General features: G+C 40.5%; 1 protein-coding gene across 1 annotated transcript in view; it reads right to left on the bottom strand.

The window, feature by feature from the left end:
- limk1a (LIM domain kinase 1a) overlaps positions 1 to 16,030 on the bottom strand; it is a 105,104-nt gene that overhangs the window by 80,118 nt on the left and 8,956 nt on the right. The window contains exon 2 of the mRNA XM_067449975.1: positions 9,368 to 9,467. Within this exon, the coding sequence (XP_067306076.1) occupies positions 9,368 to 9,467 (100 nt within the window). The remainder of the gene's footprint in view (positions 1 to 9,367; positions 9,468 to 16,030) is intronic.

The raw sequence follows: 16,030 nt of genomic DNA, 5'->3' as shown, positions 1-16,030 counted from the left end.
GCTTATTTAAATCCTCTTTTATGTTTTGAGTTATATTTATTTATTTATTTATTTATTAAATTATCCCTTGACTATATTCTGGCCCGCCATCTAGTGGCAAAAAACTCCTGAACAAAATCTTAAGACCAGGGGATTCATTGCAAGTTATACACATTTCACACTAGTGGATCATAACCGGGTTGTAAGTGCTGCTTCAAAATGCCAAAAGAAGAAACAGGAGCAAGAGACAAAAAATAGAGAGAGTAGGCAATTTATTGAAAACTGCATTTAAACTCAAACAGAGATTTTGTTCAGGAGTGTATACTTGGCGACCCCTGCTTTAGACCATGCTCTAAGATCGTTCAAATAGGGCCCTAAGTCCCCAATGACTGATTATTATCCTTCCTTGTACAGACTTTCCCAACAAACTTCTTGAAACCTGTGCACACTGACTCCCAGATATTACATAGAGACAGATTAGTCAGATATTAATCTTCAACATGATGACCAATAATAAAACACATTGTCTAACAGACTGGATCAGCAGCCAATGACTGGATTTCAGCGCTTCAGCGAGCGATTGCCAAGAGCCTTTGAGTTGTGAGTGTGTAAATACGAGTGGGTGGATATTGCATATTTCGCAATATGTAGGTTTTGATTTTCGACAAGCCTCATGAAGTATGAGTCTGTGATCGACACACAAACACACCAGACCTTTGTAAAGAGTATGCAGTCTAGTCAGTATCTCAGCAGTGCAGTTACCATCGTCAAATATGACTAACAAGTTTGAGAGGATAACAAAAGTGCCGTTGGCCAAACCAGTTGTCACCGTTACTGTTGCTCATTGCATTGGTGTTTTCCCTCCTTTCCACATCACCTTTAAATCTCCTATGAATACCTGTGTGCTTTTTATTTTATTTTCGGATTAGCTGCAATTTAGGAGTGGCATTTGTTAGAAAGGTGCACTGTAAAAAGGAATTTACAGGATTAAAGAGTATTTTACAATTATAGTCCAACATTGTTAATCAACAGCAAATGATAATTACACCACATTGCTTTACTGCTCTTGTTATTGTCTTTAACTACGCCACTGTAAGACACTATATTGTTTAGTGCTGTAATTGTGTTGTTTTATTTTCTACTGGTTATCTTTATCTTCAGAGTTTTTTCCCCATGATTTTAATATTAGATTTAGTATAACATTATAATACTATAAATATTTTTTACTTATTTTTATCATTTAAAGAAGAACCCAAACCAATATACAGTATAGTTGACATTTTTGGCTTAAAGCTATAGACCATTTCAGAATGTTTGTAAACAATCGCCTCAAGATACTTCCGGGTGGCAGAACGCGAGCGGCTTCTACTGACAAACTGAAGAGATCAGCCGGCTACTGTAAATAGTAACATAGTTAAGAACATTGCTGTTGTTTAAAGTTGAAACTATGACGAAAACGTGTTGTGTTTGGGGTTGCGCCATCAGATATACAGGAAAAGGTGTAGGATTTTATCGATTTCATTCAGAAAGAAGTAAATATATGCAGCAAAACCTGTGGGTGAGGAGGCTAAAGCGAGTGGACGTCATCAAAAGTGGCGCTACAGAGAAGTATTCTCAAAATGGTCCATCTACAAAATCAAAGAGCATAATTATCTTCAGCTGGGGAATTTCGAGACTAATATTAGTAAACTTTAGATCTCTTTTAACCCCTTACAATTCAAAGATCATACGGCCTCAGATTACTATTGTTCAACATTCACTGCTCATCACACATTATCTGGACAAACTCAGTATCATCAGAAAGATTAAAGACTCCAGCTTTGATATTTGAACACTGTTTATGATAAAACTGGGTTGCAGTGACATTCAATTCTTAATTTATGTCAGGAGTGCATTATTATCGATCCGTTATGAACGATATTTTGAATAGATTATCAGACGCACTTTATTCTCTCGTCTTCACTGGCTCATTTGTGTTCACAGAGATCGCAAAGAACAGCTTTCAGTTTAGCTCTTAGTTTAAAAGTCCTCATATTTGGAGAAATATTGACATATCACGTTTGCAAAATATTTCGTCATACAGAATACCATTTCTATTCATTTCTCACGGAATTATTCGATACAAAAGAGTTAAAACATGCGCAGACCTCTCTCCTACTGTCTCGGACATTTCCTCATTCTGGCTCGAACGGGCCTATTCTACATTTCTACGCGTGAACTAAGAAGCTAATAAACACACGATAACTATGGAATAAGGTTTTTGTGTGATTTCATGTGATTTCGGCTATTTTATATCAATAATGGATGTTTACATGACTGCTAACAGGTGTAGTGATTAGTTCCATATAAAATTATAAATATAACATATTTTAACATCGGGAGTTTGTGAGATATTGCAGATGCCACGAGTCATTAAAGTGGATCATTGCATCAAATCAGCTGGGAAACAGCATGACTGCACCGCGAGCCGGCCGCGATCACACAAGGTTTCGTGTTAAACACAGACACCGGAACTTTCAATGTTGCTGCTATAGCTTCAGATACAAAAAAATAAAGAAAAAATGTGTGCAAAGGATTTGTTGAAAAGCAGAGAACAGGGAAATAGACTATCTACGATAGCCTAACATATTGTGATTCAAACAGCAACAGTCACTAAAATAACTACTCAATGGCTGAAGCTCATTTAAAAATTGTGGTATTAGACTAGCACTACATCTACTAGACCAAGGTTAGGCATTTCACGTATTGCTATCTCCTAAATTAATTAATCGGTCCCTCAATAATCATGTTAACTATGTCTGAATACTAGCGTTGCCATAGGAACGCTTCGGCTTTTGCCACCCGGAAGAACGTTTATTACTGTTGTGACATCATGGTGAATTGTTGTATAGAAAGCAATACAAGTTTTTTTTAGCTTGTTTATTTTCATATAAAAATATGGCATCTAGTTGCTTAAGACTATTGTATAAATGCTATTTAAAACATCATTCAATGTAAATTGTAATAATATTAATTAATAACAATTATAAATTCAAGGGAATAATTGATAATAATGTTTTTTTTGTCATAATCTTGCCGCCCTGCTGGATTCTATGCTTGTGTTCATGTTTTTCGCACCGCAGATATCATACATTTTGACTTGCTGGACCAGAGAAAAGGTGAAATCATCCCACAGACACACAGAGATGTGAGGAGGAACTCCTGGACCCGCACAACACCCGCACCTCTGGTAACTCAAGTACTTCTCTTCACAAACTAACAGCTAGATCGGGTACACACACACACACACACACACACACACTTATTCAGAATTACACAATGAGCCTTTCATGCCTTGCATGATTTCACGCCTTCTCCGCTGTTGTTCAAAAGAGTTGTGCAATCGCTTCCATTAACCTGAGCATGCTTTCATCAGTGGCTTCCACACACCTGGGATCGAAACACCAAAAGCTTCCCCATTATTGACACAAGGAAATGATCTCTATCGTGCACTGAAATGTGCAGCGTGGCTGTCAGAATTCTTCCCATCTACACAGAGGAACGGCTGACCAAACAGCGCCCTAATGGATTATTGGGAAATAAGAGCAATTTATAAAGAAAATGGCTCAAAACAAGAGGTGAACACAACAAACAAAGGCTAAAGCAGCTTTGTTCCAACACTAAGAGCTGTTTATCTGTCCTGTAAGCATCTTATTTGTTTGGCTCTGAGGAAATTTCAGGTTCAATGTCCATATTCTACCTGAGTTACAGAAGGATTTTTAATAAAAGAAGGTTTTAATTAAAACACATGAGCAGAGCAAAATAACATTAGTGGGGTTTCATAACACAGTGAGCAGCCTTGCTGTCTACAGCCTACAAAGGGAGCTCCCTAACCATTATAAACACAAATTAGTAACAAAAAAACTACAAAGACACCAGCTATATTTCCATTACCTAGTTTTATGCACATTTTGAAGTATCGCATCAGAAACAAGTGATGTAAACCCCCAGTTTCAGAAAAAAAAAAAAAAAAACACTTTCACGTTTAGATGGAACCCCAGCTACACTGTAAAAAAAATTGGTTGGTTTTTGTTGGTTTAACTTAAAAAAGTAAGTAACCTGGTTGCCTTAAAATTTTGAGTTTATTGAAATTAAAAATTCGAGTTGATACAATGAAGGAAATTTGTTTAATAAATAGAAACTCAAAATATTTTTGTATCTGAACCACATAACATTTTTTATAAATCATGAAAATAGCACTATTTGGCATGTTTCACTGCGTCATCACAGATAAAACACACAATTACCCAATATACTTACAAAATGTTTTAATAATATTTTAATAAAGGTTGTCGAATCTCAAAAAATTCTCATTGTATTAACTCAAAATTTTAATTTCAATTAACACTAACTTTTTTCTAAATATTTTTTTTACAGTGTAGTGACTCAGCACAGCACACATGCATGCGCGCGCAGAAGTTAACAATGCCAATCTCTAATAAGCATGCAGACAATTGGGAAATTCAAATGTATAAAAAAAAATTTTTCATTAATAAAATTGCTATTTAAAGGTGCAGTCCCTTACGGATTCAAGATAAATGTTGCCTCTTCATCGCCATCTCTGTTTGAAACCTGTAATTGCAGTTATTTGCAGAATTATCATCTTTGCGTGGGTTGTGCATCAGCGCGGCTCCTCAGCGGATGACTCTAACGTTTTGAGGAGTGAGTGTGTGTGTCTGTCATTCATTCACTGCACCGGTGTGGATACTGTACTTCAGAATCACAGATATTATGGCTTAGAGTATAACCAAAATAAGAATTTATCAGAAAAAAAAATAACCATTTACAATTTAGCAATGTCAGCATTGCGTGACTATGTGTATTTAGTGTTTATTAGTGTAATCTGAAGATTTTAATTTCCGTACAGTTTCCTCTTTTTCTTTTGACTACGGGTGATTGTCATTTGGTCCTTTCAGCATCCTCACATGTGATATCGCTTACCTGGGACTTCTCAATGTATACAGACGTGACGGAATGACACAAATACGAACTGTGTCATTCTCGAATTTCCTGTGGAAATCCACCAGTACCCCTCAAATTATAACACATTAGTACAAGCTTACCATTGTGAATCAGGCTAAATTGTGAATCAAGGTAAAGAAAGAGTTTTGAATACTGGCTGGTTATGAACTTGCTCAATTTTATTTTGGATCATTTTTAACCAAAAAAAGTTATGGACTGCAGCTTTAATAAAACTCATTTATAATCAAAAAGTCCACAAGTGCTTCACAATTAACTGTTAAAATATAACGATCTTGATTCAAACACCCATGTGATCTCATTCCTAAACAACAGCGACCCGGTGATGTCCATTAAACCTTTGGAAAGCGAACGTGAAACAGCTTCACTAACAGTCTTTCCAACCATACAGTATCATTATTTCTGTCTTGCAATAACTCACATCAATCACAGAAGTACTGGGATAATAGTTTATAGTCCGGATATAAACACTGATATCTACAGTAGTGATTAAAATAGAGCAAATACCCATGTGAAAGTAACTTGATGCATCAAATTTCAATTTCATCGTTACACCAGTAGGTGGCAACAAAAAACTGTTAGTAAAATGTATGTCATTGAATCATTCATTCAAAAGATTAGTTCAAAAACGATGATGATTCATCCCAGTAATGAAACATGCAAAGTCATTAAGTCATCGAGCCCTATCATACACAAAGTGACGCCAGGTGCTATCATACAACCGGTGTGACTCAAGTGTGTTCTGCTAGTTTCAGCCGACGCAGTTCTCATGTTCACGTCCAGCTCCCGCGTTGTTTAAATATCAAACGCACTGGCTCATCTGTTCCCCCATGGGTGTGCTGGTCTGAAAACCAGGAGTGTTCAGGAGCATTGCTGGAGCGTTGATGTGTTGAGGAACTGAAAACCACTGACCATTTGACCAACACACACCTGCTCTAAAGGCAATAGTGCAGGATTTAGTGTGTTATTTAAAGGGTGTGTTAGTAATATGAGCCTATAGGCGGTGCACAACACGCATACCACTCTGATTATTACACACACAGGGACGTGCAGCAGCACACACACATCTCTGGAGAAGCATTCTGTTTTTCTGCTTGCAAATTCCTCCATGTAAATAGTGAATCCTCCATGGTGCGAGCACAACCGGCGTTTTCAAGGAAATGGGAGATGAGACTCTGACTGTTTATTGCACGTTACACCCAAAACACACCCATGACTCATTAAGAGACGAGGGACGACCCTTTTAGACTATGCACCTGGTGCACTGACCGTTTTTCTCCGTCTTTAAACTAGCAAAAGTGGATCCGGACACAACCTAAGTACCCATGCAACATGCACTCAGATGGTTAAAAAAGGGACCAATGAATCATTCTTGTTTTAAAATGCAGCAATTAACATTTTATCAGAACCTGATCACAACTTATGAGAAAGTAAATGACAGTTTCGTTTAATTGTCAGTTCAGAATCGTGGAAAATCAAGATCTATATTTTAAATAGATTCAATTTATCCAGAATCCTGCAGCTCTATTGTCCACCATCTTGGATGTTCTTTTCACTCTGAGAGAGTTTGTTCAGTGAAAGTTTCATCAGACTTTGAAATAAATGTCTCATAAGAGTCATTTGTTTGAGAATTGGTATACACTGGCTGCCTGATCTTATGAATCATATCACATTCAATGTGTACTCCAAATTCACAATTTGGGTGCAAGGAAAATACAATGCAGGCTTAGTAAGTTGCAACTCAGAGAATAATTTCCCATCTTAATTCTTGATTTAAGATTTGAAATTAGCATGGTTACTTAACTAAACAGACTGGGAACAGGCGAGGGCTCATTAGTTAGGATGGCATGCCGTAAGCAGGACACACAGGTGTTGAGCAGTCAGTGGGGTGCGTTTGCATGCACGTTCTTCAGCCGATCATGCCCAATAAGCCGACAATGAACATGGTCATGTAAACGCGGTAACCCGTTTTCTTTATCGGAGTAATGTCATAAACAGTTGTAAAAATAAAGTTTTTTTGCCTCTTACGTCGATTTCGCGCTGCATGTAAACGCTTAACCTGCTTTCTGTCGGCTTATTGAAGTGCGCATGTGTGATAGGTGACAAAAACGCAAACTTACAGCAGATTTAAACGCATCCAGACAGAGCGAGCTAGCGTTTTGCATGAAATAAGGACATATATCACAAACACAGACTCGTTTAAAAGGGGGGGTGAAATGCTGTTTCATGCATACTGATCTTTTTACACTGTTAAAGACTTGGATTCCCATACTAAACATAGACAAAGTTTCAAAAAGTTAAGGTGGACGTTTGATGGGAGTATTTCTTTGTCAAAAATACTACTTCCGGTTAGTCATAAGTTTCGGCAAGTTTTTTGAGATCATGCGTCCCCTTTGACGTTAATGGGGGCGGAATTTCCTTGTATGGGCCTTACGGACAATTCTACTGGAAGAGCCTGAGAGAGAGAGGGAGAGAGAGAGAGGGAGAGAGAGAGAGAGAGAGAGAGAGAGAGAGAGAGAGAGAGAGAGAGAGAGAGAGAGAGAGAGAGAGAGAGAGAGAGAGAGAGAGAGAGAGAGAGAGAGAGAGAGAGAGAGAGAGAGAGAGAGAGAGAGAGAGAGAGAGAGAGAGAGAGAGAGAGAGAGAGAGAGAGAGAGAGAGAGAGAGAGAGAGAGAGAGAGAGAGAGAGAGAGAGAGAGAGAGAGAGAGAGAGAGAGAGAGCGAAAGCAACAGGCTATGCCCATCAAAGCGCTGGCTCGTAGGCTGCTTCACAGGTAATGTGCACAATTAACAATGACATCAAAAAGTGCGTTTTTGGTTGCCAGACCAAGACAGTCCTGCACAGATTCCCCAAAACCCCCGCGTTAAGGCAACAGTGGATGTAATTTGCTTTTCCGGATCAGCAACTGAGTTGCGCGAATGTTTATATCTGTTCGCTGCATTTCGGTGCCAACTGTTTCATAAACAAGGCCCAGCTCGACGCCGGATTTTCCAATCGCCTAATGCTGAAGGATGGAGCAGTCCCAATGATAAAGGTCCCAACGTTAGAACCGCGGGCGGTGAGTAAGACTGCTTCAAATGTCTGTGTTTTTGCCTATGCCCATCAAGTAGCCCAAACATGATCACGTATAGTTACTATATATATTACTATATATAGAAATTGATCAATGGAGCATGCGATGTGTAGTGCGTGTACATTTGTTTAGCTGGCCACTATATGTGTAACTTTATGTTTGTGTATTGTAAAAGCACTCCAAACAACAATACACAAAGAGGGGGGAAATATGTTGAACTAAATAAGCGCGCTTTTTCATTCAAATGTGCTACTATTCCGTGTCTTTCTATGTAAAAACTAACGTTAACTTAGCCTGCCGTGCAAAACCAGTCCGCTTACTAACGTTACAATTGTCTACACAAACCACGCGTAAACACACACACACACGTGCACAACTGCACTTCCCACATGTACACCTTCAAAGACAAAAATACGACGATATAATTCAAGTATAAATATGTAAATAACACAAGCCGCTAAGCATATTATATAGTTAGTGTATAACTTGTACCACATAGAGACGTCCTGCTCTAGTCGTTTTTGCTGCTGCTCCTGTTCAACTGCAGCCTCTGGGTCTGATTCCGGATCATAGATGTATGGCTGTATCTGATTAAAAGCCATATTTTTAGTTTGAATAAAGTTTTTTTCCCGCTGTTAGGGATGAGACAGCTTTACGACGCACTCGACACAAAAACAGCGGCGCGCACACGTCATTATTTAGCTCCGCTCACACGACACGCCCCCACCCGCTCGGCTTTTTCCGGAAAGACTCGGAACAGCGCATCTTTCTTATATAATTATAAAAAAAATAAAGACTTTTCGGAGATATGCAGGATGCAATGCTACTCTATAGGTACTCAAGATTGACATGACACTGACTGAAACTGAGTGTTTCACCCCCCCTTTAAGACCCAGAAAATTGTAAAGGTGTGTTATTCTCATCACATGCAGCAGAAGTAGAAGAGGTTCAGTCAAAACGCTTCATAACTGCATAAGGGATAAAATGAGACGTAAATCTCCCGCTGACACGGCGCACTCTTTATTTAACATCACAACTGATGCAACATTTGAAAAACTCAATCAGATATACGGACGTTATTATCACTAGAGTCACTACAAGGAAATAACCCGGTTTATAAATAGTCATGTAACGCGGTTTACTTGCGGTGTCCGTTTACTGGTTTGCATGTAAACGGGGAAAATTGATTATTTCAATAAGCTGATTTTTTTGAGTTATCGGCTTACTGGTGTGCATGTTAACGCTAATGCCAATCACGGCGCGCTCTGATTTGGTACCAAACCAGCAAGTGGTCTTACCTGAAACACAGCGTGTGCCAGTCCGTGTTGAGGGCCTGTAGGTACTGATCATCATAGATGAGCCGTCTGCATCCTGCGCACTCCGGCAACCTCCCTCCAGCTGAACAACACACACAGCAAAACACACAGTCACTAACATCATCCAAGTAATGCTCTTATATGCAAAATAGAAAAAGCTGGAAGATTTTAGAACCAGAATGATGGGAATGACGGCGTTTGCTAACCAATGCTGATAATCTCTGTCGAATATCAAAGGTTTAATTAGCATGAACAATAAATCGGTCTTTCCTAATAAAAACATGGCTTATTTTTATTTTCCACTTAGAGAAATCAATGGACTGTAATAGTGTTTCCACGTTCCGCTTACTATTACCGCTCAGATGCTTCTAGTACTAACATTCAGTGGATCTACATGCAGAGATTTAGGGTGTTTTCACACTTGGGTCCTCTTTAAAGCTACACTGTGTAACTTTTTTAGTTTATTCTTAGCTAAAATCCCTTAGTTCTTTCAAAAATATATGTGCTCATTAATGTATATTTACTTCTTTCAAGTAATAATGCATTCTCGTAATTTTATAATATGCCATTGAAAATACATACGGGTGAGGGTTCGGATGGCGGTCGCCATGTTGCTCCTCCATCTTGAAAGTACATTTGCCAAAGAGGGACATTCCCGTAAATTCAAGCTTCGCTTTTCGCGTTTTTACACTCGATGGCACCGTGTCGAATGTGAAGAGGGGGATTGCTTGAGGCTGCTATATGATGATGGAGGATCACTCTTAAGCCCCTTTCACACTGCACGTTAGATCCGCAATATTCCCGGAACATTGCCGGGTCGCCTTCTGTGTGAAAGCAACCACGTCCCGGGATTGATTACCGAATTCGACACGGGTCGGGGACCTAGTAACATTGCGGGATATGTATCAGAGTCGCCAAGGAAGCGGAAAAGAGAATTAAGACGGCAACGCAACGGGCAAATCAACAAGACAAAAGTAAATATTGGAGTGGCCTTTCCAAGATTGTGAAGGCTAAGGCCACACATATATGCTATATATTTATTTTGAATATTTATTTTGAAATGTTATTGTTTGACTTATTTTTTTCCCCCTCTTTATATTCATATATTGTATTTATTTATTTATTTATTTGTTTTGGTGTATATTTGGTATTACATTCTCATTGTGTTGGTGTTGTAAGATTGTTTGTGCTTGATTTATTTTTATGTATTTGTTAAAATCCTAACCAAACGGTTGTACTAGGGGTGTGCGCATTTGAGATCTAAAAAAGGAGATAGCGCCCGTTCATGACTAGAGTGCACGCTAGAGAATGAATAAATTCCACTAGACAAAGTTATGAGTGTAACAATTTTATTTTGTTTGAGTTGTTTCCTTACCCGAGGTTTTCGCCGAAGCCCATGACTGCAGCATGGAGCGGAGATCGGACTAAACGGATGTGCCGTTTTCGGAAACCTTTTATTATTATTTTGGGGAATTATGGGAAATGTAGGGTTTGGTTTAATATGTGTTTGGATCATTTGTTGAGGGGTGTTTTTGTTAATTTGAATGGATATATTTTTGTGTATAATATTTTGTGTATATTTATTTCTATTATTGCTTTATGGTGCATGTGAGTTTTCATATGTTTCTGGAGTTTGTTTATGTGAATATTTTTCAAAAACGTGAAACCATGAAATGAGATATTTGTGAGACCCTTGGGTAAGGCAATGGTTTGGTCTAATTTCTTAAAAATGAGTTTGGTTTCGATGGTGAGGCAGTTCTGGTGAGGGATCCCGGTCATATAACATCAGAGACCCAGAGCTCACTTTGTTTTCCCCTTGCATTTCGTTATTTATTTAATTTGATGTGACCCTTGTATAAGTTATTTGTTTTTCCCTCTTGAATAAATCAAGAATTTTGTTTACTTTATGAATGCCTCCTGAAAAGTTTTTGGAAGAACCCGACAAAATGGTGGCAGTGGTGGTTTTCGGTCCATGAAGAGGCTGTTCATAGCAAGTCAAGTGTAGAAGAAATGGCGCCTAAGAGAGCAGTGCGTGCTGTTGTCGCTCCGGCTGATATTGAGGTCCTACCAGATGAGGGAGGAGTCGTGATGGAGGATGCGACAGGTGCGATGGAGCAAGGGGCCGAAGAGGAGGCTGAGGGAGATGTGCGGGAGCTTAAGCGTATGTTTCAACGGTTTTTGAGTGATCAGCAAGAAAGAGATGCCCGTCGGACGCAAGAGACGGCTCGACAAGAGACGCGATGGAAGTCGCTTCAGCATCAGTTCCATCAACTGCAAGGTGAAGTTAATCGTCGAGTTGCGTTGGAGGACGCGCAAGGCCGGGGAGCCGCCGAGTCAGATGAGCTGCCAAGAGCTTCCAGTAGCTCCCGTATTATGAGCCCTGCATATGCGCTGAACGAACCGAAGATGCAACAGTTGAGTGACTCGGATGATATCGAGCATTACTTAACCACATTTGAACGAATTGCGGGGGTGTGCAGGTGGCCGAGGGGAGACTGGGCCATTAAACTTGTCCCGTTGTTAACGGGCAAAGCGCGCAGTGCGTACGTGGCCATGGATGTTGCGGACGCAGGTGAATACGCGCTGGTGAAGGAGGCTATCTTAAAGAAATATTCCATTAACCACGAAACATACCGGCAGAGATTCCGTGAGATGGGAGTGCTGGAAGAAGAGGCCCCTAAAGAGCTGTATGTTCGACTAAAAGATCTGTATCAGAAATGGGTGAGACCGGCAGAGAGAACGAAGCAGGAGATTGGAGAGATTATTGTCCTTGAGCAGTTTCTCCGGATGCTTAGCCCAGATCTGCAGACGTGGATCAAAGAACACGGCCCGTCTACGGCTGAGGAAGCGGCACATCTGGCTGACGTCTTCGTGGCAGCGCAACGTAGAGCTGAGCCTTGGAGTTTTGCACGCTGGAAGACAGCGCGGGACCGATCTTTCCGACGACCGAGCTCAACGTCTCAAAGTAGTAAGTCTTCAACTGAGGCAAGTGTAAATCGAATTGAGAACTCTGGTGCCTCTGTTTTAGAGACTATTAAGTGTTACAAATGTGGTCAGTTGGGTCACAAAAAGCCAATGTGCCCACAGTGGACAAGAACACTGACTAATATGTGTTATGTGCCTAGAGAAAGCATACCTGAATCTGTTAACTCTGTCGTCCTAAAACAGGTAACCAGAAATGTGGAGGTGAATGGAAAGAAAGTGACTGCCTTGGTAGATACAGGCTGCACGCAAACGTTAGTTGAATCTGAACTAGTACCATTATGGGTTAGTTGCAATGCGCCAGTCATAGTGAGATGTGTTCACGGGGAGGAGCGGCAGTATTCTGTTGCTGATGTGTATATGGGAATAGAGGGGCAAACCTATTTGATGAGGGTAGGGCTTGCACAGAATTTACCATATCCAGTAATTCTGGGTCATGATTTCCCTGCTCTGATGGATTTGTTACCTGTGCGAGATTCTTGTAATATAGTACTGACGCGTTCTCAAAGCAAACAGCGTGAATGTGATGAGGAAAATACCCTGTCGTCTTTACCTTTTTTTGATTCGGAATTAGCTGTGAGTCAGTTTAAGATAAGGAAGTCCAGAAGGGAAAGAAGGCAGGATAAAATTAAGAGCGCGGTAGTGCAGTCTAGGGAAATAAAAAACCCTGATAAACTGTTAAATGCTGATCAGCTTCCAATACCTGACGATGTGAGGCAGGTCCAGAAAGAGGACCGTGAAATTGCAGAATTGCGGTCACAGGTGGAAGAGGCAATACAGAAAGGGCAGAATGAAGTAGTCTGTCAGGGAAAATATTTCTGTGTGATTAATGACCTGCTGTATCGTAAAACAGGGGATAAATTACAAGTGGTGTTACCTGTGAGTATACGGAGCACCGTGATGACGTTGGGGCATTCCATTCCGTGGGCGGGACATTTGGGGAGGCGAAAGACGCAGTCGAGGATTGGTAAGCATTTTTACTGGCTTGGTATGTCTAAAGATATTGCTGAATTTTGTAAAGCTTGCCCTGAGTGTCAGTATAGCGGAACTCGCAGGCCCCATAAAGTACCCTTAATTCCCTTACCAGTCATTGATGTTCCCTTTCAGCGGCTGGGAATGGACATCGTAGGTCCGCTGGAACGTAGTAAGACCGGGTATAAGTATATGCTAGTCATTTGTGATTATGCGACGCGGTTTCCCGAGGTGTTTCCGTTAAAAAACATCAAAGCTAAGGCGGTCGCGTCCTGTTTGGTACAGTTTTTCTCACGAGTAGGTATTCCGAAGGAAATATTGACCGATAGAGATACGAATTTTACGTCTCAATTTCTGCAGCAGGTGTATCAGTTGTTGGGAATAAAAGGGTTAAAAACAACTCCCTACCATCCTGAGACGGATGGGCTCGTTGAGAGATTTAATCAAACGCTAGTGCAAATGCTGCGTAAATTCGTGAATGAGGTGGGGACTGACTGGGATCAGTGGCTACCATATCTTATGTTTGCGTATAGGGAGGTTCCACAGGCATCAACTGGGTTTTCACCTTTCCAGTTGATGTATGGGCACGAAGTGCAGGGACCTTTGTCCCTTGTCAGAGAACTTTGGGAGGGGAATTCGGTGACGTCAACTAAAACTAACGTTATTGACTATGTGTTAGCCATGAGACAAAAATTGCAACAGATGACCGAATTTGCTTCTGCCCATTTGAAGGAAGCCCAGAAAAGACAAAAAACGTGGTATGATCGAAAGACAAAGGCGCGGTCTTTTGAGCCAGGTCAAAAGGTTCTCGTAATGCTTCCTACCTCCGAAAATAAATTGTTGGGCAAATGGCAGGGACCGTTTCAAGTGACTAGGAAAATAGGAACAACTACGTATGAGATCGCGACCCCAGGACAGTCACGAGCACATCGAGTACTGCATATTAATTTGTTGAAAAACTGGTACCCACAGGATGAGAGCGCGGTCGTAAATTTGATTAGACTAGTGGAGGATGAGGAGGAGACGGAAGAACAGTACTTGCCTGGTAGCCAACATTCGCCGTCGGTTGATCTCAGCCATCTTTCCGTGGAGCATCGAGCTCAAATTCAACATTTGTGTGAACCTGAGTTGTTCAAAAGTCAGCCAGGCTACACTCCGCTTATAAAGCATAGAATAGTGCTTAATGAAAATGCTCGTCCGAAACGAATGAGTTACCGCATCCCTGAAAGTTTGCTGACATCTTTTGAAAATGAGGTAACATTGATGCAGCAAATTGGTATAATAGAACCGTCGAAAAGTGAATGGTGTAATCCGGTGGTACTGGTGCCAAAAAAAGATAATACCCTTAGGTTCTGTATCGATTTCCGTTATTTGAATTCCGTCTCAAAATTCGATTCATATCCTATGCCTCGTATTGAGGAGTTAACTGAAAAACTCGGCAAGGCCAAATTTATCAGTACCATCGATTTGAGTAAAGGGTACTGGCAGGTGCCTTTGGACGCAGAGTCGCGAGAGTTGACCGCGTTCCGTACACCGAGGGGGCTAATGCATTTTCGAGTTTTACCGTTTGGGTTACACGGAGCACCTCCAACTTTTCAAAGATTGATGGATTCGGTTTTGGATAAGTTAGGAAAATTTGCAGCGGCTTACTTGGACGATGTAGTCATTTTTAGTACCTCTTGGGAGAGTCATCTCGAACATCTGCGTATAGTTTTTCAACAAATTAAAAACGCTGGTTTAACCATTAATCCTGCTAAATGTTCATTAGTGAAAACCGAGACTGAGTACCTAGGGTACGTATTAGGAAATGGGATAATTAAGCCACAAGTGCAGAAAATAAGGGCCATTCGATCATGTCCTCTTCCAGCTACAAAAAAACAAATTCGATCCTTTCTGGGTTTAGTCGGTTGGTACCGGAAATTTATCCCCCATTTTTCAACCATCGCGGCACCGTTAACTGACTTGATTAAAAAGACACAGCCTAATAAAGTGCAGTGGACGGTAGCCGCTGAAGAAGCGTTCAGGGAATTAAAGCGCGTGCTGAGCAAGGAACCCATATTGCGTAGTCCTGATTTTGAGAAATCGTTCGTCCTGCAAACGGATGCGTCGGATGTAGGGTTAGGAGCGGTCCTGATGCAGGAAGAAATTGAAGGGAGGCATCCGGTGGTGTATTTGAGTCGAAAGTTATTTCCTAGAGAGACTAGATACTCCGTGGTGGAGAAAGAATGTCTAGCTTTGAAATGGGCTCTTGACTCATTGAAATATTATTTGCTCGGCCGAGATTTCGTTATTGAAACGGATCACAAGGCTTTGAAATGGTTGAGTCGAATGAAGGATGCAAATTCTCGATTGACGCGATGGTTTCTCTCTATGCAACCTTTCCGCTTTACAGTGAAGCATCGTCCGGGGGTCGAAAATATAGCCGCCGATTTTCTTTCTCGCTCTCCGTGCGAGAATGCTTAGGTGGGGGGAAATGTGAAGGCTAAGGCCACACATATATGCTATATATTTATTTTGAATATTTATTTTGAAATGTTATTGTTTGACTTATTTTTTTCCCCCTCTTTATATTCATATATTGTATTTATTTATTTATTTATTTGTTTTGGTGTATATTTGGTATTACATTCTCATTGTGTTGGTGTTGTAAGATTGTTTGTGCTTTATTTATTTTTATGTATTTGTTAAAAT

Source organism: Pseudorasbora parva, chromosome 8, assembly GCF_024679245.1.
Source record: "Pseudorasbora parva isolate DD20220531a chromosome 8, ASM2467924v1, whole genome shotgun sequence".
NCBI lineage: Eukaryota > Metazoa > Chordata > Actinopteri > Cypriniformes > Gobionidae > Pseudorasbora > Pseudorasbora parva.
Note: the sequence above shows the minus strand (reverse complement) of the source record. Positions and strands in the feature narration are given on the sequence as shown.